Source organism: Scyliorhinus canicula, chromosome 12 (genome assembly GCF_902713615.1).
Source record: "Scyliorhinus canicula chromosome 12, sScyCan1.1, whole genome shotgun sequence".
NCBI classification, from domain to species: domain Eukaryota; kingdom Metazoa; phylum Chordata; class Chondrichthyes; order Carcharhiniformes; family Scyliorhinidae; genus Scyliorhinus; species Scyliorhinus canicula.
This window is the reverse complement of record NC_052157.1, coordinates 110346021-110372652: the sequence shown is the minus strand read 5'-3', so window position 1 is coordinate 110372652 and position 26632 is coordinate 110346021. Positions and strand designations below refer to the sequence as shown.

The 26632-nt window shown below is 47.0% G+C and overlaps 1 protein-coding gene across 1 annotated transcript in view; it reads left to right on the top strand.

Annotated features, from left to right (window-relative positions):
• orai2 (ORAI calcium release-activated calcium modulator 2) overlaps positions 1-24054 on the top strand; it is a 57538-nt gene extending 33484 nt beyond the window's left edge. Inside the window, exon 2 of the mRNA XM_038813738.1 lies at positions 22112-24054. Within this exon, the coding sequence (XP_038669666.1) occupies positions 22112-22642 (531 nt within the window). The 3' untranslated portion in view covers positions 22643-24054. The remainder of the gene's footprint in view (positions 1-22111) is intronic.
• Positions 24055-26632: the final 2578 nt, after the last annotated feature.

Genomic DNA, 26632 nt, shown 5'->3' with positions numbered 1-26632 from the left:
CTCCTCCTGTTCCTGTTTCTTATGGTCTTAATATCCTCGCTGTGGGAGCGCCAGTAAGCCTAAGCAAGATGGATTTCATAAGCCATTTGCGAATCTACAGCCAACACTGATATCTCTCATAAACCCAGCCATCTACAAGGAGGGGTTTTTAAAAAAAATCATTTTTATTGAGATTTTCAAAAACATATCAAAAACAGAAAATAACAACAAGAAAACAGTATTAACAACAACAAAAAGAAAAACACAGTAACCCCCAAAACCAGACCCCCCCCCCCCCAGTAACTACAAAAAAAAGAAATAGATAAACACCCGACATATTCAATAAACACATATACACATTTCTCCCTTCCCCCGAAACAAACCCCCCCCCCCCCCCGGTTGCTGCTACTGCCAGCCTATTTTCCTACCGTTCTGCCAGGAAGTCCAGGAAAGGCTGCCACCACCTAAAGAACCCCTGTACTGATCCCCTCAGGGCAAATTCCACCTTCTCCAATTTGATGAACCCCGCCATATCATTGATCCAGGCCTCCACGCTTGGGGGCCTCGCATCCTTCCATTGAAGCAAGATCATCCGCCGGGCTACTAGGGACGCAAAGGCCAGAACACCGGCCTCTTTCGCCTCCTGCACTCCCGGCTCCACTTCAACCCCGAAAATTGCGAGTCCCCAGCCTGGCTTGACCCTGGATCCTACCACCCTCGACACCGTCCTTGCTACCCACTTCCAAAACTCCCCCAGCGCTGGGCATGCCCAGAACATATGGGTGTGGTTCCCTGGGCTCCCCGAGCACCTAGCACACCTGTCTTCGCCCCCGAAAAACCTACACATCCTCGTCCCAGTCATGTGGGCCCTGTGCAGCACCTTGAACTGTATGAGACTAAGCCTCGCACAGGAAGAGGAGGAATTCACTCTTTCCAGGGCATCCGCCCACGTCCCCTCCTCAATCTCCTCACCCAGCTCCTCCTCCCATTTACCCTTTGGCTCCCCCATCGAGGCCTCATCCACCTCCTGCATGACGTGGTACACGTCCAAAATCCTCCCCCTCCAACCCACACCCCCGAGAGCACCCTGTCCCGTACCCCACGTGGGGGCTGCAGAGGGAACCCCTCCACCTGCCGCCTGGTAAACGCCCTAACCTGCATGTACCTAAACATGTTTCCCGGGGGGAGCCCAAACTTCCCCTCTAACTCACCCAGGCTCGCAAACCTCCCATCCACAAACAGGTCCCTCAACCTCCTAACACCTACCCTGTGCCAGCCCAGAAACCCGCCATCGATGCTCCCTGGAACAAACCGGTGGTTCCCCCGTATCGGGGACATTTTGACGCTAGCTGCCCACCACCGGACTTGTGGTATACCTCGTTGGAGGGAGCGGCAACGGCGCCTTTACCAGCGCCTCCAGGCTCGTGTCCACGCAGGACGCCATCTCCATCCTCTTCCATGCTGCCCCTACCACGTCCATTACCCACTTACGTACCATCGCTGCGTTGGCAGCCCAATAGTACCCACAAAGGTTGGGCAACGCCAGCCCCATCCCTCCCTGCCCCGCTCCAAAAACACCCTTCTCACCCTCGGAGTCCCATGCTCCCATACAAATCCCGTAGTACTCCTGTTGACCCTCCTAAAAAAGGCCTTCGGGATAAGGATGGGGAGGCACTGGAACAGGAACAAAAACCTTGGGAGCACAGTCATCTTGACAGACTGCACCCTGCCCGCCAGCGACAGCGGCAACATGTCCCATCTTTTAAACTCCTCCTCCATTTGCTCCACCAGCCTAGTGAGGTTAAGCTCCTAGCCACCTGGACTCCCAGGTACCGAAAGCTCCTCCCCGCCCTTTTCAGCGGGAGCCTACCAATCCCCTCCTCTTGATACCCCGGGTGCACGACGAACAGCTCACTCTTACCCAGGTTGAGCTTGTACCCAGAAAAGCCCCCAAATTCCCTAAGGATCTGCATCACCTCCGGCATTCCCCCCACTGGGTCCACCACATACAGCAAAAAATCATCTGCATACAATGACACTTAGTGCTCCTCCCCACCCCGCACCAGACCTCTCCAATTCCTCAACGCCATGGCCAGGGGCTCAATTGCCGACGCAAAGAGCAAAGGGGACAGGGGACACCCCTGCCTCGTCCCCCGGTACAACCGAAAGTACTCCGATCTCCTCCTATTCGTGGCCACGCTCGCCATCGGGGCCTCATATAGCAGCCTCACCCAACTAACAAACCCCTCCCCGAACCCAAATCTTTCCAGCACCTCCCACAAGTACCCCCACTCAACCCTATCAAAGGCTTTCTCCGCATCTAATGCTACCACTATCTCCGCCTCCCCTTCTACCGCCGGCATCATTATAACATTCAGAAGCCTACGCATATTGGTGTTCAGCTGCCTTCCCTTCACAATTCCCCATAAAAGTCCCTGAAGACCCCATTAATGTCCACCCACCTTCGCACCACATTGCCTCCCCTATCCATCACTCCACCATTCTCCCTGCCTGCGTCTCGCTTACGTAGCTGATGCGCCAGCATCCTACTCGCCTTCTCTCCATATTCGTACACCGCTCCCTGTGCCTTCCTCCACTGAGCTTCTGCCTTTCCGGTGGTGAGCAAGTCGAACTTGGCCTGAAGGTTACGTCGCTCCCCCAACAGTCCCTCCTCCGGAGCCTCCGCATATCTCCTGTCCACCCTCGCCATCTCCCCCACCAACCTCTCCCTCTCTCTTTGCTCTCCCCTCCCCCTATGGGCTCGGATGGAAATCAACTCCCCTCTAATCACCGCCTTCAATGCCTCCCAAACCGTCCCCACCCGGACCTCCCCTTTATCATTGGCCTCTAAGTACCTCTTGATACACCTCCGAACCCGCCCACCCACCTTCTCATTCACCAGCAGTCTCACCTCCAGGCGCCAGAGCGGGCGCTGGTCCCTCTCCTCCCCCAGCTCAAGGTCTACCCAGTGCGGGGCATGGTCCGAAATGACTATGGCCGAATACTCTGAATCCTTCACCCTCGAAATCAGCGCCCCGCTCAGAACAAAAAAATAGATCCAGGAATAGGCTTGATGCACGTGGGAAAAAAATGAATACTCCCTGGCCCTCGGCCTCGCGAACCTCCAAGGATCCACCCCTCGCATCTGGTCCATAAACCCCCTCAACACCTTAGCCGCCGCGGGCCTCCTGCCCGTCCTGGACATGGATCGATCCAATGGGGGATCCAGCACTGTGTTAAAGTCCCCCCCCAGTATCAGGCCCCCCATCTCTAGATCCGGAATGCGGCCCAGCATGCGCCGCATAAAACCCGCATTGTCCCAATTTGGGGCATAGACATTCACCAGCACCACCCACTCCCCTTGCAACTTGCCACTCACCATCACATACCTCCCTCCACTGTCAGCCACCACCTTTGACGCCTCAAACGACATCCTTTTTCCCACCAGAATCGCCACCCCCAGATTTTTTCCATCCAGCCCCGAATGAAACACCTGGCCTACCCAGCCTTTCCTCAGTCTAACCTGGTCCGCCACCTTCAGGTGCGTCTCCTGGAGCATAGCCACGTTCGCCTTCAGCCCCTTCAGGTGCGTAAACACCCGGGCCCGTTTGACCGGCCCATTCAGCCCCCTCACATTCCAGGTTATCAGCCGGATCAGAGGGCTCCCTGCCCCCCTCCCCTGCTGACCAGCCATAACCTGTCCCCTGCCCGCCCCAGGCCAGCGCCCCCCACTCGGCCCGTTCCCCACGGCGGCAAACCCCCACCCCGGCCCCCCTGCATACTCCAGCTCCTTCCTGGCCATTTCAGCAGCAACCCGGTACCCCCACCCCTCACACAGGCTAGGACCCCTCCCAGCCGCGTTACTCCCTCCGTAGCACTCCCGTGAGCCAGCTAACTTTTACTGACCCTGGCGACTCCCGCCACACCTCTGACCCCCAACGTGGGGCTACTCCTCCTCCCCCAGACCCATCAGCAGACCCTCCTCCTCCCCCTCCCGCTCTCGCGCGGGAAAAAAGCCCACGCTTCTTAGCTCCGACCCCGCCATCCACCCTCAGCGCGGGAAACAGAAGAAAAGCCCGTGGTTTCCCTCTGCCCGACCCCGCCCCCGCAAAAAAGACCGCACCCCACCCGCCAAAGAACCAACACACAACCAGCATAAAACAGAGACCCTTCCCACCAAAAGTTAACACCGTTATTTACAAACCCCCGACCCTCAGTCAGAGTCCAACTTCTCGGCCTGCACAAAGGCCCACGCCTCCTCCGGGGACTTAAAATAAAAGTGTCGGTCCTTGAAAGTGACCCACAGACGCGCCGGCTGCAACATGCCAAACTTCACACTCTTTCTGTGGAGCACCGCCTTCGTCCGGTTGTACCCGGCCCTTCGCTTAGCCACCTCCGCACTCCAGTCCTGGTAGATCAGCACTACCGTGTTCTCCCACTTGCTGCTCCGCTCCTTCTTGGCCCACCTAAGCACGCACTTTCGGTCAGCGAACCGGTGGAACCGCACCAGCACCGCCTGTGGCGGCTCATTTGGCTTGGGCCTCCTGGCCAGTATTCTGTGGGCCCCTTCCAGCTCCAGGGGCCCCTGGAAGGACCCATCTCCCATCAGCGAGTTCAACAAAATGACCACATAGGCCGCCAGGTCCGACCCCTCCGTGAGGCCCAGGATCCGCAAATTCTTCCGCCTCGACCGGTTCTCTATCTCCTCGAACCGCTCCTGCCACTTCTTATGGAGGGCCTCGTGCATCTCCACCTTTACCGCGAGGGCCGTGGCCTCATCCTCTCTTTTGGAGGCCTGCTGCTGCAGCTTCCGGATTGCGGCCCCCTGGGCTGCCTGCGTCGCCAGCAGCTTGTCTGCATTCGCCTTCAGCGAGTCTAGCAGCTCCACTTTTAGCTCCTGAAAATATCACTGGAGAGTCTCCTGCTGCACCTGCGCCCACTGCCTCCATTCCTTGAGGACTCCGCCGGCCGCCATCTTGATTCTCTTCCCCCTCTTTTTCTTAGGCGCTGCCACCGCTATTTTGCTGGCCCCACTCCTGGTCAAGACGATAGACCACTGGGGATCCGCTGCAAACACCTTCCCACGTTGGGAACCGTCGAGCCAGTACCGCTGGGGGCCCTTAAAAGAGCCCAAAAGTCCGTTCCTGGTGGGAGCTGCCGAACGTGCGGCTTAGCTCCGCATAGCCGCAACCGGAAGTCGCAAGGAGGGGGTTTGACATGCGGGGTTGCTGATATTGATGATGAGTGGATGTAATATCTAGATTTGGATAAGGAAGGTTGGGAAGAGGATATAATGGAGTATAAAATGCTGTTCCAGACCAGTTGGGCTGAATGGCCTGTCCATATGCTTGTTTGTTCGATATGATTCTATGTATCTGCAACCAAGGTTTGAAGCTTTGGGTTCCCCAAAAGTTTCAAGTAGCTTGAAGTTCAAAGGAAATACATGTTTATAAAAGTAGGACCTCAAAATTGGTAACACCTTTTTCCAATTCATTTAGTGTTTCACAGTCCAAAATGCACCCCTTCTCTCAGGGAAGCAAGTGCAAGAGTGGAGATTAAGATTTTCTGTGCAGCTTGGTGTGATCTCATCATTGAATGGCATAGTAGATTATCTTGTAGTCACGTGGGGCAGCACGGTGGCCTAGTGGTTAGCATAACCGCCTCACGGCGCTGAGGTCCCAGGTTCGATCCCGGCTCTGGGTCACTGTCCGTGTGGAGTTTGCACATTCTCCCCGTGTCTGCGTGGGTTTCGCCCCCACAACCCAAAAATGTGCAGAGTAGGTGGATTGGCCACGCTAAATTGCCCCTTAATATAAAAAAAAAAAAAAAAAAATAATTGGGTAATCTTGTAGTCACGCTATCAGTCAGATAAAGTCAAATGTATTCTACAGGAAGTCTGAGCAAGAAATCCTCCTGTCACTAAATTTTCAATTTGGTTATGCAGAAATAGGGCTGTTGTGGAGAGGGAAGACCCTTATTTATTCTTGCAAAGTTAATTAGATGACCGTATTTAAAACAACTCAGATGTGATGATAGTCTCATCCTTGTGCAAGTAAATTCTGGGGATGCACAGAGTAGCTGTGGGTTTAGAAATTCATTAAACACTGACAAAGTTCTTGAGAAAATCAAGGTTAAGCAACGAGATAGGCCTGTGCAGTTTTTCCTTTGTTGCTGCGCCTCCTCGTCCTTCCTGTAAAAATGAACATTATAGGGAAATCTAGATTTGCAGCTTGACTAGGTTTGGGAATTCTGGCTCAACTCCATTAGTAATTGAAGATAAACTGTAGATCTCAACAGCGATGAAGTATATGTGGATCATTAACAGTGTTTAACAGGCATCTTGACAAATACATGGATAGGATGGGTATAGAGGGATAGGGTAAAAGAAGTGCTGAGGGTTTTGGCGAAGGTTAGTATCATGGCCAGTACAGGCTTGGAGGGCCGAAGGGCCTGTTCCTGTGCTGTATTGTTCTTTGTGAGAAACCTTAACAAACGTTACATCTCCTATCCAATTCAAGCTGATTGGTTTCCCATTTGCTGCATCAGGCTTAATCTGGTCACCTATGACCTTGGCATCCTTTTCAATACCAAGCACAGCCTTACATGCCATGTCTGGTCCTGTTGTGCTTTAAGCTTGTCTTTATATTATCACTTACAGTCTGTTGGCAAGATTTACCTCCGTTCTGTTCTGGAGCATTACCCACTTAGGTCCCCACCTCCCTTACAATGGTTTCAAAAAACAGAATCAAAGCTTTCACTGTCTTGAGAATTGACACATCCAACTTTCCACTTTTGTTACAACTGTCCAACTCATTCGAAATTCTGTAGCTGCACACTTATTACCACCAAACTGGCATCTCCTCTTCCCTACTTTAATCCTTTCCCCTTTGTTCCTGTCCCACTTACAACAAGACCATTCTAGTCAGAGACAGATGATAACCTACATGTAAGTAACTGCAGTGGACAATTCTTCTTCCATGATCCTGTTTGTGTGAGTTGACTGGCAGATTCTTTATCAGCCTTGGTCCTCCTGAAACTTCCCTCTTCAGCCACACTATCAGTCACTTCCTGTTTGGTGTTCTGTGTTACACCATGGCTGTTACGCAAGTATAAATAATTCCTTAGTATGCAGCACATTGAGATCAAAGTTAGAGACACAGAACGAGCTTTAGGCCCACTCCCTGCAGTCAAGAGAGCTCTTGCTTTGTAAATTGATCTTGAGATACATTTGTGTTATAGTTATTGTTTTGTGCGTCTAGGCTACCTGCAGTCTGATGAGGAAGTACCAGTGGTCAATTACAAGCTGATGCATTAGTTAAGTCTTATATAATCCCCTCTAATTACTGTTTAAATGTGCCATTTGTCATTAACTGCTATCAGGAACTGGAGGATATCTTTCACATAATAGCAAGCAGTAATTGCGTTGCTGGAAAGACATAATATCCGGTCATTATCCAACTGATTATCATGGACATAGCAAGTTTAGGCTGAACAGAATCATCGAAGCCAACTTTTTTTGGCAGAACCTCTTGCTAGAATGGATGCTGGCGGCTGCTCGAGTAAAATTTGCAGTAGCAAATTAATGTGGTTGTCTCCACTCTCCCGTCAGATCTAGGCTGCTTTTTGAGCAGTTTTATTGGACCTGGCTTGGATACAGCTTCTCTTTATATGGTTCAAAATACATTTTGAAATAAACTCGAGGAGTTTAGGAGGAGGGGATCACTTCAAGGTTTTGGTTCCTTCCCTGTGAGCAACAGTAAATTGAATGATTCACCCAATATGATGAGGAACTGTCTGAACTGTGAAAAGAAAAGGTAATCCTCTCTAGGTGCACTGTAAATAAAAAACACATGCTTTATTGGCAAAAGAGCAGCAAGTTTTGATCTGGAATGCACTGCCTGAGGGGGTGATGGAACCAGATACAATAATCATTTTCGAAAGAGAATTGGATATATGCTTCACAAAGGGGAAAAAGCAGGGTGAATGAGACCGGATAGGGAGAACATAGAATTCATACAGTACAGATGGAGGCCATTCGGCCCATCGAGTCTGTACCGACCCTCTAAAAATTAGCACCCGACAGAAGCCCACACACCGCCGTATCCCCGCACCCCTACCCAATACGCACATATTTGGACACTCGAGGGCAATTTAGCATGGCCAATCCACCTAACCCGCACAACTTTGAACTGTGGGATTTTCCTGCCAAAGGCATTTTTCAGAGAGATTGAAGGAATGATTACCTCGTTCATATGGGGAGGGAAGGTGGCCAGAGTTAGAAAGGTGCTGCTACAGAGGGGAAGGCAGGCAGGGGGTTTGGGTCTTCTGAAACTGATGTATTATCACTGGGCGACGAATGTGGAGCAGGTGCAGAGCTGGGTCAGAGGGGTTGATTCCCAGTGGGTCAGAATGGGTGAGAGTTTGTGTAGGGTGTCGGGATTGAAGGCGCTAGCAACAGCACCGCTCCCGATGGCCTCGGGGAAATACTCATGGAGTCAGGTAATAATAGCTTTATTGAGAATTTGGGGGCAGTTTTGCCAACAGTTCGGATTGGGGGCAGGGTCAAGGGAAATGGCGATTCGGGGGAACCACAGATTTGAGCCAGTGAAGTGGGATGGAAATTTTCGGAAATGGGAGCAGAAGGGGATTAAGACACTAAAAAGATTTGTTTCTTAGGGGTCGGTATGCAGGATTGAAGGAGCTGGAAACGAAGTATGGGCTGGAGCAGGCGGAAATGTTTAGATACATGCAGGTTTGAGATTTTGCCAGGAAGGAGATACAGAGCTTCCCGGAGCAGCCGGCCTCCACATTGCTGGAGGAGGTGCTGACGACAAGGGGACTGGAGAAGGGGTAGTGTCGGCGGTTTATGGAGCTATTTTGGAAGAGGATAAGGCACCACTGGAAGGGATCAAAGCAAAGTGGGAGGAAGAGTTGGGAGAGGGTCTGGAGGAGGGGTTCTGGTGTGAGGCCCTCTGGAGAGTGAACGCCTCCACCTCGTGCGCGAGGTTGGGGCTGATACAGCTGAATGTGGTATGCAGAGCACACCTTACAAGGGTGAGGATGAGTCGATTCTTTGAGGGGGTAGAAGATGTGTGTGAACATTGAGGAGGGCCCCCCGCAAATCACATTCATATGTTTTGGTCCTGTCCAAAGCTGGAGGATTACTGGAAGGAGTTTTTTAGGGTAATCTCTAAAGTGGTGCACGTGGAACTGGACCCAGGAATTCGGGAGACCATATTTCGGGCCATAGTTCCCTCTTCCGACTCTCCAGAGAGCAGAATGGACATAGACATAGAACATACAGTGGAGTAAGCAGGTTTATCATAAAACTGACAATATTCCTACATTACAGTAAAGTCCAATGTGTAAGTTCTCTATTTGTCGTGTTAGTACAAGTCATAAAAGATTAGCAAATGCATAAATCGCTCTTGTAAGAAACTGAAGGATACTTGGCCGTGTTGCTGCTGACACTGCGTATTTTGGATTTTCAGCAGGTTATAAATTCAAAGCCTGCTGCATTGAGCTTGAAGGAGGGTAGCCCATCTGAGATCTGTAGATCCCCATGATTTTCTAGAGGTTTTTGACGAGATAGAGAATAATTTTCAGAATGGTGGCGGATGACCGGTGAGATCCCGAGAAATGGTGATGATTGTTAGCGCTGCGACATCTTTCACCTCGGGTGGCCATTTCTGAAATTGGGCTTTTTAAAAAAAAAACACAGGTTCCAAATGCAAAGAAAGAAATTACCATCTGATCAGAAAGTGCAATAAGAATATTTTTCAACTTTTAAATTTCCTCTCTCTTGCTTATGCGCGCTCGGGCACAATTGCACAATCTCCAGTTGACATCTAGCAACTTATTCGTGAGCTTCGCCTTTCTTCAGCCCCCGCTCCAAGTGTGGTTAGGCAACAGATTACTGACCCACAGAGCCTGGTCCTGTTCTCCAGTGTTGACATGCAATGCGCAATGTCCAGCAGGATAAAGATCAGCCTGGAATCCGGGCTGCTGTTCCCACTCTCTAGTTATAACCATTTTCCTTTTTTGGACTCTCTCAGATCACAAACTCAGCACAAGCCATGAGACAATTCCACCTTAGGCAAAAGCGAAAGTACGACAAATGCTGCAGTAAATGCTGAAAATACTCTGGAGAGACCAAAGCAGTTGACACTTCAGGGTGATGGCACTTTGTCAGAACGCTGTTAATAGGGAATTTAACGAAAGAATAATCGGGTAGAAACAGTAAGCTACTGAGGTCCTTTGTAATTAGCTGCACTATCAAATTGGCTTTTATGTTATTTATAAATTTATAACACGAGTTGAAGCTGGTAAAACAATTTTTAAATGGAATGATAATTGTTAATGTACCCATGTTTTGCTGAATTCAGTCATTTATAACCTGCCAGCACCAATGCTGAAATAATTGCCCAGAGCATTGCACAGCTAAAAAGCGGTCACTGTTGCAAACAAGGAAACCCAGCAGCCAATTTATGCAAGGAGCAAATGAACAGTTAACAGAAATATTGGCCAGGACAACAGAAGAATTCCGCCGTTTTCTTGGAATAGTGCCTTCATTCAGCTTGAGAAGACAGACAAGACCTTATCGAAAAGGAAAAAACAACATTCTTTCATGGCTGCACTGAATTCTAAGCCAGGATGATGTAATGAAGCCTCCGGAGTAAAATTTGAAACCATGACAATCCTATTTGGGCAAGAAGATAACCTGTGAGCCTAGGGTGACTGCATATATGACCTTGAATAGTAGCAGGGGTGACAGACATGTAGACTATTTTCTTTCTTGTGGCACTTCCTATTTGCTGAGGGATGGCTCTGGTTGATCGGTTTAAACTATTTGATAAAACATGAAGATAGCCCTGTACTACTAATTATCTCATAGTGTTATCACGTATCCAAAACCATATTTAACCAGAGATTTTATACACTCCTGTACTCTTGCAAGTGAATTTGTTTCACTGGCAGTGGATGCCATTTTGAAACAGCCAATACTAACATGTTTGTTTGTGGTAGGGCTGTGATCAGACTTCCTGAAAATGACTGTCAGAGAGTATTGGGGCAGCAAGTTTGGATGTTTGTCCTCTGCATTTCAACAGCAACAGCGTGGGCAGTTAACTCTCTCCTTTTAAAGAAAGATTTAAGTGATGGTGTATTACCAACTGAAGTAGGAAATTAAGTAGACACCAGTACAAGAACAAAGGTAGAGCCCAGCATGCCCTAACTATATCAAAACTTCTGCCCTTGCTCCGTCTGTATCCCTCTATTTCTTCCCTATTCATGTACCCATCCAGATGTCTCCTAAATGTTGCTAATGTGCCTGCTTCCACCACATCCTCTGGCAGCATATTTCAGTCACCCACCAACCACTCTCTGTGCGAAAGCCTTGCCCCGCACATCTCCCTTAAACTTTCCCCCTCTCACCTCGAACTTGTGCCTCCTTGTAATTGACACTTCCACAGTTGGAAAAAGCCTCTGACAAGCCATCTATGCCTCTCATAATTTTGTAGATCTCTGTCAGGTTTCCCATCAGCCTCTGTCTTTCCAGTGAAAGCAATCCTAGTTTATTCAACCTCTCATAGCCAACACTTCGAGACCAGGCAACATCCTAGTGAACCTTCTTTGCATTCTCTCCAAAGCTTCCACGTCCTCTGATAATGTAGTGACCAGAACTGCACACAATACTCCAAATGAGGCTTAACCAAGGTTTGGTTCATCTGTACCATGATTTCCCAACTCCTGTACTCAGTGCCCTGGCTGATGAAGGCAAGCATGTCATATGCCTTCTTAATCACCTTGGCCACCTGTGTTGCCATTTTTAGAGAACTGTAGACCTGATCCTGCACGCCCAGATCCCTCTGTATGTTAATGTTCCTAAGAATTCCGCCATTTACCATATAATTCATACCTAGATTTGATCCTCAAAATGCATTACATCGCATTTGTCCAGATTAAACTCCATTTTCCATTTCTGTGCCCAAGTCTCCAATCTATCTATATCCTGTTAAATCCTCTGACAGTCCTCGGCACTATCAGCAACTCGGCCAATCTCGTGTCATCCGCAAACTTACTAATTAGACCACCCACAGTTTCCTCCATAAGACCAGATGATATACGAGCAGAATTAGGCCACTTGGCCCATCAAGTCTGCTCCGCCATTCAATCATGGCTGATATTTACCAGACGATATAGGAGCAGAATTAGGCCACTTGGCCCATCAAGTCTGCTCCGCCATTCAATCATGGCTGATATTTTTCTCATCCATATTCTCCTGCCATCTCCCCATAACCCCTGATCCCCTTTTTATTCTAGAACCTATCTATCTCTGTCTTAAAGACACTCAGTGACTTGGTTTCCACAGCCTTCTGCGACAAAGAGTTCCACAGGTTCACCATCCTCTGGCTGAAGAAATACCTCCTCGTCTCTGTTTTAAAGGATCGTCCCTTTAGTCTGAGATTGTGTCCTCTAGTTTTTCCTACCAGTGGAAACATCCTCTCCAGGCCTCGTAGTATCCTGTAAGTTTCAATAAGATCCCCCCTCACCCTTCTAAAACTCCAGTGAGTACAGATACAGAGTCTTCAGCCGTTCCTCATACGGCAAGCTCTTAATTCCAGGGATCACTCATGTGAACCTCCTCTGGACCCTTTCCATAGCCAACACATCCTTCCTTAGATACGGTGCCCAAAACAGCTTACAATACTCCAAATGGGGTCTGACCAGAGTCTTATACATGCTCGGAAGTACATCCCTGGTCTTGTATTCTAGTCCTCTCAACATGTAGGCTAACAATGCATTTGCCTTCCTAACTGCCGACTGAACCTGCACGTTAACCTTAAGAGAATCTTGAACAAGGACTCCCAAGTCCCTTTGTGCTTCTGATTTCCTAAGCATTTCTCGATTTAGAAAATTGTCTATCCCTCCATTCCTCCTTCCAAAGTGCTTAACCTCACACTTTTCCACATTGTATTCCATCTGCCACTTCTTTGCCCACTCTCCTAGCCTGTCGGTGTCCTTCTGCAGCCCCCTTGCTTCTTCAATACTACCTGTCTCTCCATAGATCTTTATTATCTGCAAACTCAGCAACAGTGCCTTCAGTTCCTTCTTCCAGATCATTAATGTATATTGTGAAAAGTTGTGGTCCCAGTACAGATCCCTGAGGCACACCACTAGTCACAGGTTGTCATCCTGAAAAAGACCCCTTTATCCCCACTCTCTGCCTTCTGCCAGTCAGCCAATCCTCTATCCATGCCAGGATCTTAACCTTAACACCATGGGCTCTTAACTTATTTAACAGTCTCCTATGAGGCACCTTTTCAAAGGCCTTCTGGAAATCTAAATAAATCACGTCCACTGGTTCTCCTTTGTATAACTCCTTTGTTACCTCCTCAAAGAACTCAGGCTAACCGGCCTATAATTTCCTGTCTTCTGCCTCCCTCCCTTCTTAAACAGCAGTGTTACATTAGCCACTTTCCAGTCCTCTGGGACCCTCCCTGCCTCTAGTGATTCCTGAAAGATCACTACTGTGCCTCCACAATCTCCTCAGCTATCTCTTTTAGAACCCTGGAATGTAGTCCATCTGGTCCAGGTGATTTATCCACCTTCAGACCTTTCAGTTTCCCCCAGAACCTTCTCCTTAGTGATGGCCACCACACTCACCTCTGCCCTCTGATTCTCCTGGAGCTCTGGCATCTCGCTGGTGTCTTCCACCGTGAAGACTGGTGCAAAGTAACTATTCAGTTCCTCTGCCATTTCTTTGTTTCCTATTATTACTTCTTACAGTCATATTTTCCAGAGGTTCAATGCCTATATTTGCTCTCTCTTTCCTTTTATATATTGAAAAAACTTTTCCCATCTTCTTTTATATTATTAGCTAGCTTGCATTCCTATTTCATCTTCTCTCCCCTTATTGCTTTTTTAGTTGTTCTCTGCTCGCCTTTAAAGGCTTCCCAATCCTCTGGCTTCCCACTAATCCTCGCCACTTTGTATGCTTTTTCTTTAGCTTTTGTGCTGTCGTTGACTTCCCTCTTCAGCCATGGATGCCTCGTCCTCCCCTTAGCATGTTTCCTCCTCCTTGGGATGAATTTCTGTTGTGCCTCCCGAATAACCCCCAAAACCCCTACCATTGCTGGTCCGCTGTCTTCCCTGCTCGGTTCTTTTTCCAATCAACTCTGGCCAGCTCCTCCCTCGTGTCTTTGTAGTTACCCTTATTTAATTGTAATACTGTTACATCTGATTCCAGCTTCTCCCTCTCAAACTGCAGGGTATCATATTGTGGTCACTGCACCCTAAGGGTTCCTTCATCTTAATTTCCCTAATCAAATCTGCCTCATTACACATCATCAAATACAGAATTTCCTGTTCCCTCGTAGGCTCTATCACAAGCTGCTCCAAAAAACATCTCTTAGACATTCCACAAATTATTTTTCTTGGGATCCACTAGCAATCCGAATTTCCCAGTCCACCTGCATGTTGAAGTCACCCATGATTATTGTAATATTGCCTTTTTTACATGCCTTTTCTATCTCCTGATTTATTTTCTGCCCCACATCCTGACTACTGCTGGGAGACCTGTACATAACCCCCATAAGGGTCTTTTTACCTTTGTGATTCCTCAACTCTACCCACAGAAATTCTACGCCTTCTGAGCTATATCGCTCCTTGCTAGCGATTTAACTTAATTCCTTAGTAAAAATGCAACCCTGCCCCCTTTGCCCATCTGCCTGTCCTTTCAATAGGACACATATGCTTGTATATTTAGATCCCAGCCCTGATCCCCTTGCAGCCACGTCTCTGTGATGCCCATAACATCGTAGTGGCCAATTTCAATGTGCGTAACAAGCTCATTTACCTTGTTCAGTACACTGCGCGCTTTTAGGTACAACACCCTCAATCCTGCATTGACGACCTCCCTTCTCACACTTGTCACCTTTTTTTGCTCTGCCTGAGGGTGATTTTAGTTTTTGTACCAGTGTGCCTTGTGGGACCTTGTCAAATGCCTTGCTGAAGTCCATATAAACTACATCCACAGCCCTTCCCTCATCAATTTTGTTTGTCACCTCTTCAAAAAACTCAATCAAGTTGGTGAGACATGACGTTCCTACACAAAACCATGCTGCCTGTCACTAACTTGTCCATTTTCTTTCAAATGTGCGTGTGTCCTGTCCCTCAGTATCTTTTCCAAAAGTTTCCCCATGACTGATGTCAGGCTCACCAGGCTGTAATTTGCTGGATTAACCTTGCTTCCTTTCTTAAACAAGAGAACAACATTGGCTATTCTCCAGTTCTCTGGAACCTCGCCTGTGGATTGGATTGGATTGGATTTGTTTATTGTCACGTGTACCGAGGTACAGTGGAAAGTATTTTTCTGCGAACAGATCATTAAGTACATGGGAAGAAAAGGGAATAAAAGAAAATAGATAATAAGGCAACACAAGATATACAATGTAACTACATAAGCACCGGCATTGGATGAAGGATACAAGGGAGTAACGTTAATGAGGTCAGTCCATAAGAGGGTCATTTCGGAGTCTGGTAACAGCGGGGAAGAAACTGTTTTTGAGTCTGTTCGTGAGTGTTCTCAGACTTCTGAATCTCATGCCCAATGGAAGAGGTTGGATGAATGAATAAGCTGGGTGGGAGGGGTCTTTGATTATGCTGCCTGCTTTCCACAGGCAGCGGGAGGTGTAGATGGAGTCAATGAATGGGAGGCAGATTCGTGTGAGGGACTGGGCTGTGTTCATGACTCTGAAATTTCTTGCGGTCCTGGGCCGAGCAGTTGCCATACCAGGCCGTGATGCAGCCAGATAGGATACTTTCTGTGGTGCATCTGTAAAAGTTGGTAAGAGTTAATGTGGACATGCTGAATTTCCTAAGTTTACAGTGGAAGTATAGGTGCTGTTGTGCTTTCTTGTTGGTAGCGTCGACGTGGGTGGACCAGGCCAGATCTTTGGAGATGTGCATCCCTAAGAATTTGAAACTGCTAACCATCTCCTTCTCGGCCCCGTTGATGATGACAGGGGTGTGTACACTTTGTTTCCTGAAGTCAATGCCCAGCTCTTTAGTTTTGCTGGCATTGAGGGAGAGATTGTTGTCGTTACACCACTCCACTAGGTTCTCTATCTCCCCCCTGTATTCTGACTCGTCGTTATTCGAGATCCGGCCCACAACGGTCACGTCGTCAGCAAACTTGTAGATGGAGTTGGAACCAAGTTTTGCCACACAGTCGTGTGTATACAGGGAGTATAGTAGGGGGCTAAGTACACAGCCTTGCGGGGCCGCGGTATTGAGGACTATTGTAGAGGAGGTGTTGTTGTTCATTCTTACTGATTGTGGTCTGTGGGTCAGAAAGTCGAGGATCCAGTTGCAGAGTGGGGAGCCAAGTCCTAGGTTTTGGAGCTTCGATATGAGTTTGGCTGGGATTATGGTGTTGAAGGCGGAGCTGTAGTCAATAAATAGGAGTCTGACGTAGGAGGCCTTGTTCTCGAGATGCTCTAGGGATGAGTGTAGGGCCAGAGAAATGGCATCTGCTGTGGACCAGCTGAGGCGGTATGCGAATTGCAGTGGATCAAGGCGTTCTGGGAGTGTGGAGGTGATGCGCTTTATGACCAACCTCTCGAAGCACTTCATTATGACTGAAGTCAGGGCCACCGGACGGTAGTCATTAAGGCACGTTGCCTGGTTCTTCTTTGGCACCGGTATGATGGTGGTCTTCTTGAAGCAGGTGGGGATCTCGGAGTGGAGTAGGGACAGGTTAAAGATGTCCGCGAACACCTCTGCCAACTGGTCCGCGCATGCTCTGAGTGCACGACCAGAGATCCTGTCCAGGCCGTCGCCTTCCGAGGGTTCACTTTCAGGAAGGCCGATCTGATTTCAGAAGCTGTGTTGGTGGGTACGGGTGAGTTATGGGCTGCTGGGACACTCGACAGCGGATTGTTGTTTACCTGCTCGAACCGAGCATAGAATTCATAGAGTTCATCAGGGAGGGGTGCACTGCTGCCGGAGATACTGCTCGGCTTCGCTTTGTCATCCGTTATGTTGTTTAGTCCTTGCCACAACCGCCGAGAGTCTGTCTGTGGCTCTAGTTTGGTCTGATATTCTCTCTTGGCATCTTGGATGGCTTTGCGGAGGTCGTAGCTGGATTTCTTGTATAGGTTACGGTTGCCTGACTTGAACGCCTCAGACCTGTCCTTCAGTAGGGAGTCAATCTTGAGACTGAGCCATGGTTTCCGGTTGGGGAACCTACGTACTGCTTTCTTTGGCACGCAGCCGTCCACACATTTAGTTGAAGTCTGTGACGGTGGCGGCATACTCATTTAAGTTGGTCGCTGTGTTCTTCAATATGGAACAGTCCACTGTCTCTAAGCAGTCATGTAAGAGCTCTTCTGTTTCCTCGGACCAGCACTGCACGGCATTCTTAGCTGGATTCTCCCACTTGAGTTTCTGCTTGTATGCCGGGAGAAGGAGCACTCCCGATGTGCAGTTGGAGGATGGAACGGTAGGCGCCCTTAATTTTTGAGTAGCAGTGGTCAAGAGTGTTGTCGCCCCTGGTGGGACAGGAGATGGGCTGGTGGAATTTGGCAGTACACTCTTGAGGTTGGCCTTGTTAAGTCTCCGGCCACAATGAACAAGGCCTCCGGGTGTTCTGTTTTGTAGTTGTTTATAACTGTGTACAGTTCATCCAGCGCCTTCCTCACTTCTGCCTGGGGTGGGATGCAGACCGCTGTGATAATGGCTGAGGTAAACTCGCGTGAAAGATAGTATGGGCGGCACTTCACGGTCAGGTATTCCAGGTCAAAAAGGTATCTGTTAAGGCCCCAGCTATTTCTCCCCTTGCCTCCTGCAGTAACCTGGGATAGATCCCATCCGGCCCCTGGGACTTGTCTACCTTAATGCAATTTAGGATACTCAACATTCCTCCTTTGATATATTGACATTCTCAAGAGCATTCACACGCCTATCCCTGACCGCAACACCGTGAATTCTGATACAAAGTGCTCATTAAGGATTTCACCCATTCCACGCATAACCTCCCTCCATTGTCCTTGAGTGAGCCTACTCTTGCTCCCTCTTGTTCCTAATATATGCATTGAAGGCTTTGGGATTCTCCTTGACCATGTTTGCTAAAGACATTTCATGGCCCCTTTTAGCCCTCCTAATTCTAGGTTGAAGTTCCTTCCTACTTTCACTGTGCTCCTCAAGGGCTTTTTCGGTTTTTAGATGCCTAAACCTATCGTATGCTTCCTTTTTCCTTTTGGCTAAGCATACAATTTCCCTTGTCATCCATGGTTCCAGAATCCTGCCATTTCCATCCTTCATTTTTGCAGGGACATGCCTGTCCTTCACTTCAGTCAACTGGCCTTTAAAAGCTTCCCACATGTCAGAGGTGGATTTGCCCTCAAATAGCCGCTCCCAATTCACATTCCCCAGTTCCTGTTTCATTTGGATGTAATTGGCCTTCGCCCAATTAAGCACCCTCACCTGCGGGCCACTCTTATCCTTATTCATGACTATCCAAAATTTTATGGAATTATGGTCGCTAAGACCAAAATGCTCCCCCTCTGAAACATCAGTCACCTGGCCTGGCTTATTCTCCAATATCAAGTCTAGTATGGTCCCCTTGCGGGTTGGATTGACAACATACTGGATCAAAAAGCTCTCCTGGACACACCTAACAAATTGCTCTCCATCCGAGCCACTGGCTGTAAGGGATTCCTAGTCAATATGGGGGAAGTTAAAGACACCCATCACAACTACCCTGTTTTTTTCACACCTTTTCCTATCTGACCACACAAATGCTCCTCTCTCTCCTGTGGGCTGTTGGGAGGTCTATAAGACACTCCCAACATTGTGATTTCACTCCTCTTATTCCTGAGCTCCACACATAATGTTTTTACAAAATCCCTCCAGTGTGTCCTCCCCCAACACAGCTGTGATCTGCTCCCTAATCAATTGCTGAATGAACTCCTCCACCTCATTTGTTACCCCTTTGTCCCGTCTAAAACAACAATACCCCAGAAAGTAAAGCTGCCCGCCCTGCCCCTCCTTTAACCATGTCTCCATAATTGCAATTACATCATAGTTCCATGCAATATTCCAGGCTCTCCGTTCATCTGTCTTACCTGTTATACTTCTTGCATTGAAGCAAAGGCATTCCAGATACAGTCCCGCTGAGCCCTGGGGCTTCCCTTTGCCTGCTCCTACTCTGCGCTATGTTTATCTCAGTCCTACTTTCTCTATCTCTCTCTCCTCTCTCTCTCTCTCTCTCTCTCTCTCCCCCCCCACCATACTAGTTTAAACCCTCCTGAGCAGCACTAGCAAACCTCCTGCCCAGGGTATTGGTGCCCCTCCAGTTCAGGTGCAACCTATCCTTCTTGTACAGGTCCCACCTTCCCCAGAAGACATTACAGTGATCCATATAATCTAAAGCCCTTCTTCCTACGGCAGCTCTTTAGCACGTGTTTGTACTACCTCCCTGATCCAAGCCTCACTAGCATATGGCACAGGGAGTAATCCTGAGATTACTACCCTAGGGTAGTAATCAAACTTCCTGAATTGTCTTTGCAGGACCTCTTCACTCTTTCTGCCTATGTCATTAGTACCAATGTGGACAGTGACTTCTGTCTGTTTACCCTCTTTCCCACCCACCCCACATTCTCTGCACAATCATCCATGTAGACTCTTAAATGGAACTATTGGAGCATTTCTTTCTTTTTATAGTGGATTCCAATCTGTTCCCTTAAATTCATCTTCCCAGAAGGAATTAATTGCTATATTAGTGGGAAAAGTCCCTGCTTTCCTGATGTCAGGTTCCTCAATCAGGATTCCTCAATCAGGCATCAAGTGCCTTTTTACACCGGACTTTCATTGGTGGAAAGGTGGAGGGATCACTTCCCATCTGTTCTCCAATCCAAAAATACCTATTTATTCTGCTCATCTCTCAAACCACTTTTGTATCCATGCTATGTGGTACAGACAAGGGATTGGTTAGTTGGGCTGCTGTGTGGAAAAGGAGAGGGACTCTTTGCCAAACAGTTGGAGCTTGTTTCATAAAAGTATGAGGAGAATTGGTATTGGCGCTATGCCATGGCCACTCTGTGGATGTTCCTGCTCGAGACGGGATTCTTAGTCAAAATGGAGTGCGTATTTTTTAGCTGTGGTCGAGGCAGCTTTCCTTGTATTGAGTAAATCGCTTATTAGACCATATTGAATGTGTTTTCTATGTTGAGTGTAAATAGACAATTAATTTCATGTTTCTGGAGGAGAGAGATGGGGGATACGTTGGAGTGGTGGTGGCATTGCCACCGGACTAGTAATCTAGAGGCCCAGGCTATTGCCAAGGCAGCTGAATTTAAATTCAATGAATAAGTCTGGAATATTAAGCTAGTCTCCGTGATGGCCACCATGACCACTATTATTGATTGTCTTGAAAACCCAACTGGTCCGAGGAAGGAAATCTGCCATCCTTGACTGGTCTGGCCTACATGTGACTCCAGACCCAGAGCATTTTGGTTGACTCACAACTCTGAAATGCTCACTCACATCAAGGTCAATTAGAGATGGGCAACACCTACACTCCATGAAAAGAATAAAGAAAAGAAAAAGAGAACTGGAGTCATGGGGCAGAACAATTATCTAATATAATTCAGTAGCTCAAACCTAACACCAGCTGATCAGATCATTTGCTTCATCATGTCTCCTCTTCCTTTCAACCTCTGCATTATGGGCCTTGACTCTGCACCAGTGTCCCAATTCTAAAATGGTCAAATTGCTCGCTATTTTGTTCCCTTTGGCAATTAAAAAAAATGTTTTGGCCTTGTCCATTGGTCAAACATTGCCAGAGAAACTATTGTAAATGGTTCAATTTTGGGGGCAGCACAGTAGTGCAGTGGTTAGCACTGCTGCCTCACGGCACTGAGGACCCAGGTCCGATCCCAGCCCTGGGACACTGTTCACGTGGAGTTTTCACATTCTCCCCATGTGGGTCTCACCCCCACAACCCAAAGATGTGCAGTGAAGGTGGATTGGCCACGCTAAATTGCCCCTCAATTGGAAAAAAAAATATTTGTTCAAGTTAATGGTTCAATTATGCATTTATTTTTTAGATGATTTATGAATTTAAGGAGGAAAAGTGAACTTGCAGTTGGAAAATGCCCAGAGTTAGCATTACAGTCCATTCGTCCCTCCCTCCCTTCCTCCCTCTCTCCCTCCCTCCAGTCATTCATCCAGTAATCCATCCAGTGTTAGGACCCTAACATGTGGACCATTAAACCTGTTTTATTAGAGGCTTTATGTTTGGCTCCAGAATTTTGCTAACAAAATGAACTCCAGTGAAACAGGCCCTGTATTACCCAAGTGAAATATTGTCACGTTAGAACGAGGCTCAGCTATTTCTGATTGGTGTAATCAAATCTTTACGCCAATCTGAAATATCTGTCTTTCTAACAGTTGTATGGGAGCTTTTAACATCTTCCTTACTCATGTCTTTCTGCAGAGCGATTGTGGGTTGCTCAATCGACTCAACAGTCCGTATCGGTTCACATAGTGCCAGGCCACATGTCTAATTCTGTTTCCTGTACAATGCTCTGAGCACAGGGCATCGTGATCCTGCTGCTCCAGACTTCTGCAATAGGACTGCAGCAATCACCATCTGTGAGCAGAAGCCTTCTGTTTATCATGTCCCCTTGTGTTTAGTTTGTGTAGTATTTTTTTACCCTGTTAATAAACTACATTCATTGCTCATTATTACTGTTTATATCAAAACTGCTTATATCAATTCACACACAATTGTAAATTTCCATTTGAGTGAAATGGAAAATTGTTTAATCTAATAAAACACATTTTTTCTTATGTATTTTTATGTTAATCGATGTGACTGGTGTGGGGGAATGGAAGGCCCCCCCCCCACCACAATATGAAGCGCACGGTGACATATCTAAAACAGATGTAGCATACTTAAATGCAGAGAATACCTCCTTCTGCACTGCCCAGCCAGCCCAGTGCAGAAAAGTATCTTCTATCTCACCGGTGTGACATTGCCTCTATTAATCTTGTCGCGGTTTCCATGTGAAATTGCCATTGTAGTGCCAGAATGTTCAATGAGGTTTTCCTTTTTCTTTTCTTGCAGGTTGCCATGGTTGAAGTACAGCTGGAGATGGAGTACAATTATCCCAAGTTCCTGCTCATCGCCTTCAGTGCCTGCACAACCGTGCTGGTTGCTGTCCACCTCTTTGCCCTCCTGATCAGCACGTGCATCCTCCCTAATGTGGAAGCCGTGAGCAACATCCATAATCTCAACTCGGTCAATGAATCGCCACACGAGCGCATGCATTACTACATCGAGCTAGCTTGGGGTTTCTCGACTGCGCTCGGCATCCTCCTGTTCCTCACAGAGGTGGTCCTGCTTTGCTGGATCAAGTTCCTACCGGTGGACAAAATTGGGAAGAATGGCGAGCAGACAGAGCAAACAGGGTGGAACGCGGCTTTGGCATCCACTATTATCATGGTACCAGTGGGCCTTATTTTTGTGATTTTCACCATACACTTTTACCGTTCGCTGGTAGGGCACAAAACCGAGCGCCACAATCAGGAGATTGAAGAGCTGCATAAGCTGAAAGTACAGCTGGACGGCCATGACCGGGCCTTGCAAATGGTTTGAAAAGTAGAAAATGTCACCCAAAAAAAATGTACTCGGCCCCCCTGGGATTCTGGGCTTTTGCAGCCCATATGATCTCGATTGCAAGTGCCATACGGGCTCTCCTGTTTCTTCAGGAATCCAGGTTTACAGCTGTGGCTTTTCATTGTCTTTGTGGTTACAGTACTTACGGCATTGTCTCGAGAAGAAAAATATCAAGGCTTTTGCAACTCTTTCCCTTTATCACAGAGCTGAAGATGTAAACTGGAATTCTAAGCTTCTCCAAAAGTGCTTCAGGTTAGGCGGATGCCATGCCGGCTGCTGAGGAACTGATTTGAACAAAAAGGATGCTGCCTTTTTTTAAGAAAAAACTTAATTCCTTACAGGGCCGAAAACTCTAGAGAACAATTCCAGATTAAAATGAATGACCAGATGTAGACCAATCCCAATTTCTCTCCAACCCGCCATTTTGTTTTTTCCAGTACAGGAGTAAACATGAGTCAGGAATTTGGCATGCTTGCTGAGAAAGTGATGGATTCGGCAGCAGTGAAAAGCTGCTACTGACCAGACGATCTGAGGATATGTGGTGTTGGTTTGGATTGTTTCTGGAATGTCACAGATGTTTACAATAGATTCTTCCTGCCCCAATCCTACACTGAAATTCTGAAAAGCAGTTTCATAAAAAAACAAAACCTGCTCTCTTTCGCTGAGTCCCTGCAGGACTAGATATCCAATGCTGCTCTCAGCTGGTCAAAGGGGTGTATTATAATCCAGTGAGGCTACCCACTTTGCTTTGCAGCATTACTGCTATGGGCTAATACTATCAGGAGCTCAGTGGGGTGGGTGTTCCACCTGTGCCCCTCTACTCCATGGCAACAAGTACTGATGCACAATGCAATGTACTGCTGTGCCTCCATAATACAAATAATAAGCTATTTAAACCCTAATGTGAATAATTTTATTGATCACAAAGCCCTAGATCCTGACGTATGTGTTGTTCAGGATCGTGAACTGTTCCGGTCTCAACAGGCAGCGTCATCGGTGATATGGATTGAAACGTGGACCTCTTATCTGTTCAACTGTTGACATAAAGGCTTGCTCATGTAAAAGGAGGGAGAAATATATTCTGATGTAACTTTAAAATATTTGGATGTCTTTGCGCCATCTGAACACTGCTTACTTGATTTATATTGTGCTCACTTCTCCCCCACTCCTTTTTAACCAGGGTCCGTCCTGCACTGGGGGGAGCCTGGCCCTTCATCGTATTTGGTTAAAGTTTCAGGATTTTGATGATTGAGTCGTAATAGCAGAGCAACCAATTGTCACAGCACTAATTGCTCATTTGCTAAATTTTAGGAACTACTTAAATTATAAGTTACAAGAAATGATGCAACATTTTTTGTTTTGAATTTGGAATAAATTGGGAGTGATTCGAATTGAGCAAACTTCAATTATGATGATAGTGCCGCGACCAGGTGAGCCGGGCCGATGCAAGGACTCCCTCTTTTCCTCTCCCCACTCCTCAGTTGATCGTAACAGGGTTTTTAAAAAACTTGTCACGATGAATATGCCAATTCCGTTCATGTACTTAATTATTTACGTGCTGTTACAATCCCAGTTGATATAGCTGTACGGGAAGATCCCAGAATGAAACGCTCAAAAGACCATAACTTTTACTTTATAAAACGTGAAGGAACAATGTCACAGGACCACTAATTAGTTTTAACACCAAGACAAAAACATTTATTAAACATGAAAAGTTGGATTATTATACAATACTCCTTTACTTTACCACCCTCCCTTAGCTTAACGAATACACCCAGATTTTAAGATTAATACGATTACAGAGTACATCTTAAGATACCGTGGTCTCAATAATGCAAAGTCCCTTTAAGCACACAGATTGAACATAGAACATACAGTGCAGAAGGAGGCCATTCGGCCCATCGAGTCTGCACCGACCCACCTAAGCCCTCAATGCCACCCTATCCCCGTAACCCAATAACCCCTCTTAACCTTTTTTGGTCACTAAGGGCAATTTATCATGGCCAATCCACCTAACCTGCACGTCTTTGGACTGTGGGAGGAAACCGGAGCACCCGGAGGAAACCCACACAGACACTGGGAGAAGGTACAGACTTTGCACAGACAGTGACCCAGCAGGGAATCAAACCTGGGACCCTGGCGCTGTGAAGCCACAGTGCTTTTTTTTTTTAATTTAGTGTACTCAATTCATTTTTTCCAATTAAGGGGCAATTTAGAGTGGCCAATTCACCTACCCTGCACATCTTTGGGTTGTGGGGGCGAAACCCGTGCAAACTCCACACGGACAGTGACCCAGCCGGGATCGAACCTGGGACCTCAGCGCCGTGAGGCAACAGGGCTAACCCACTGCGCCACCGTGCTGCCTGAAGCCACAGTGCTAATCACTTGTGCTACCGTGCTGCCCATTGTTTGTGGTCAAATAGATACACTCTGCTCTGAATCCATATTAGTGTTTGTGGTTTTCTCCTCAGAATCTCCTCCGATACCACGCATAAAAAACACCTTTGTCCAGCATGAATATGACCATAGGGTTCACCGTTCCAGGCACAAAAACAATAAATTAAATCCACTTAAAACTGTACCTTATTTGTCTTGGTAGACGATAGAAATATAAATCCTTTAAAACTATCTTTGTTTTCCTAACAGTGCTGATTGCAAAGAATTCAGTCCAGCAGGCTTTTTTGAGTTTAAACGTGTAAAAACCCACCCGGGTAAAGATTTTTAAATATTAGTACGGTAAACCAACATCCTGCTTGTTGAAATGCACACACAAGCATGCAAAAATACAAGCTACAAAATAGCAACGGTTGAATTTGGCAAAATCACGATTCAATGAGAAAAGGACAGTAAATAAAGAGATCACTGATTGTAAGTTTTTTGTTCGTGGCTGAGGCAGTTCTTGAGCTGTCTTTGGTTTTCTCCTGGAAACAATGTTTTGGATTTTGAAGTCTCAATTTCTCTCTCTGCTTTCCATGGTATGATATTAGCAGGCAGAGCCTTTGGCTTCTGGTATCACCTACTTTCAGATGTTACTTTTTCCAGACTGAAAGCAAGGCAGGGTTTTATTTTTTAAAATGTATTTCAAAATATGGTGATCTCAATCACGTGACCTCTCTCTCTGTAACTATTGAGTATTCCACAGTAGACAATTGACTAGCTCCTGTCCAGACAGACCTGGACTATTGTTTTATGGCCTAGGTGATTAATTTTTTATATCCAAGCCATCACTTGAGTGACCCATTCTTCCATGTAATGATCTAAGAACATGCCAACACTTCCAATGTGTCTGTAGACTCTGTCTTTAGCCTGATGGAAATGGAATGTAACCATTATAGTGATGCAAATGGTGGCAGTCATTTTAAATTTCAGTCCATCTTTGAACTAATCCTTGACATTAGCTGGTAAATTCGACTAGAGGACTGCCTGGACATGTCCTAATTGTAATCCACTTTGGAAACTTCCAGAAACTGGACTAACTTGCAGTTGCAGACATGACAGATGACCTCTGCAGCCATCCATTTTAAGTCAGTGTCTTTGTTTTAATAGTTGAAACTGTCCTTTTAAAAAAAATAAAAGTTGCATCGGTTTCATCTGTAAATTGAGTCTTACAGGTCAAATTGAAATTTGACATCAACCACATCTCCGTAAGAACAGAAACAAAAATGTTCCCCATTTGGACCCTATCCACCTTTACCAGAAGGTGGGAGGGGACAATTGTGAAAATTGGTGGCTTTTAATGGTTGAAGGTGGCATGGACTTGGGCAGAATGGCCTCCTTGTGTTTCGTAGTGACTTTACGGCTGGTTTGTGCATAATGTTCTGTTGAATAAACCAGTACCTAATCTTATTACAATGATTAATCCCTGATAAATTGTTTCTGGAAGGGGTGGGGGGGCGGGGAAGGAGAGTGATGCATGTGAGAAAATGTATCTAAGAATTCTTGGAGATATTGGTCGGTGGAGAGGAAATT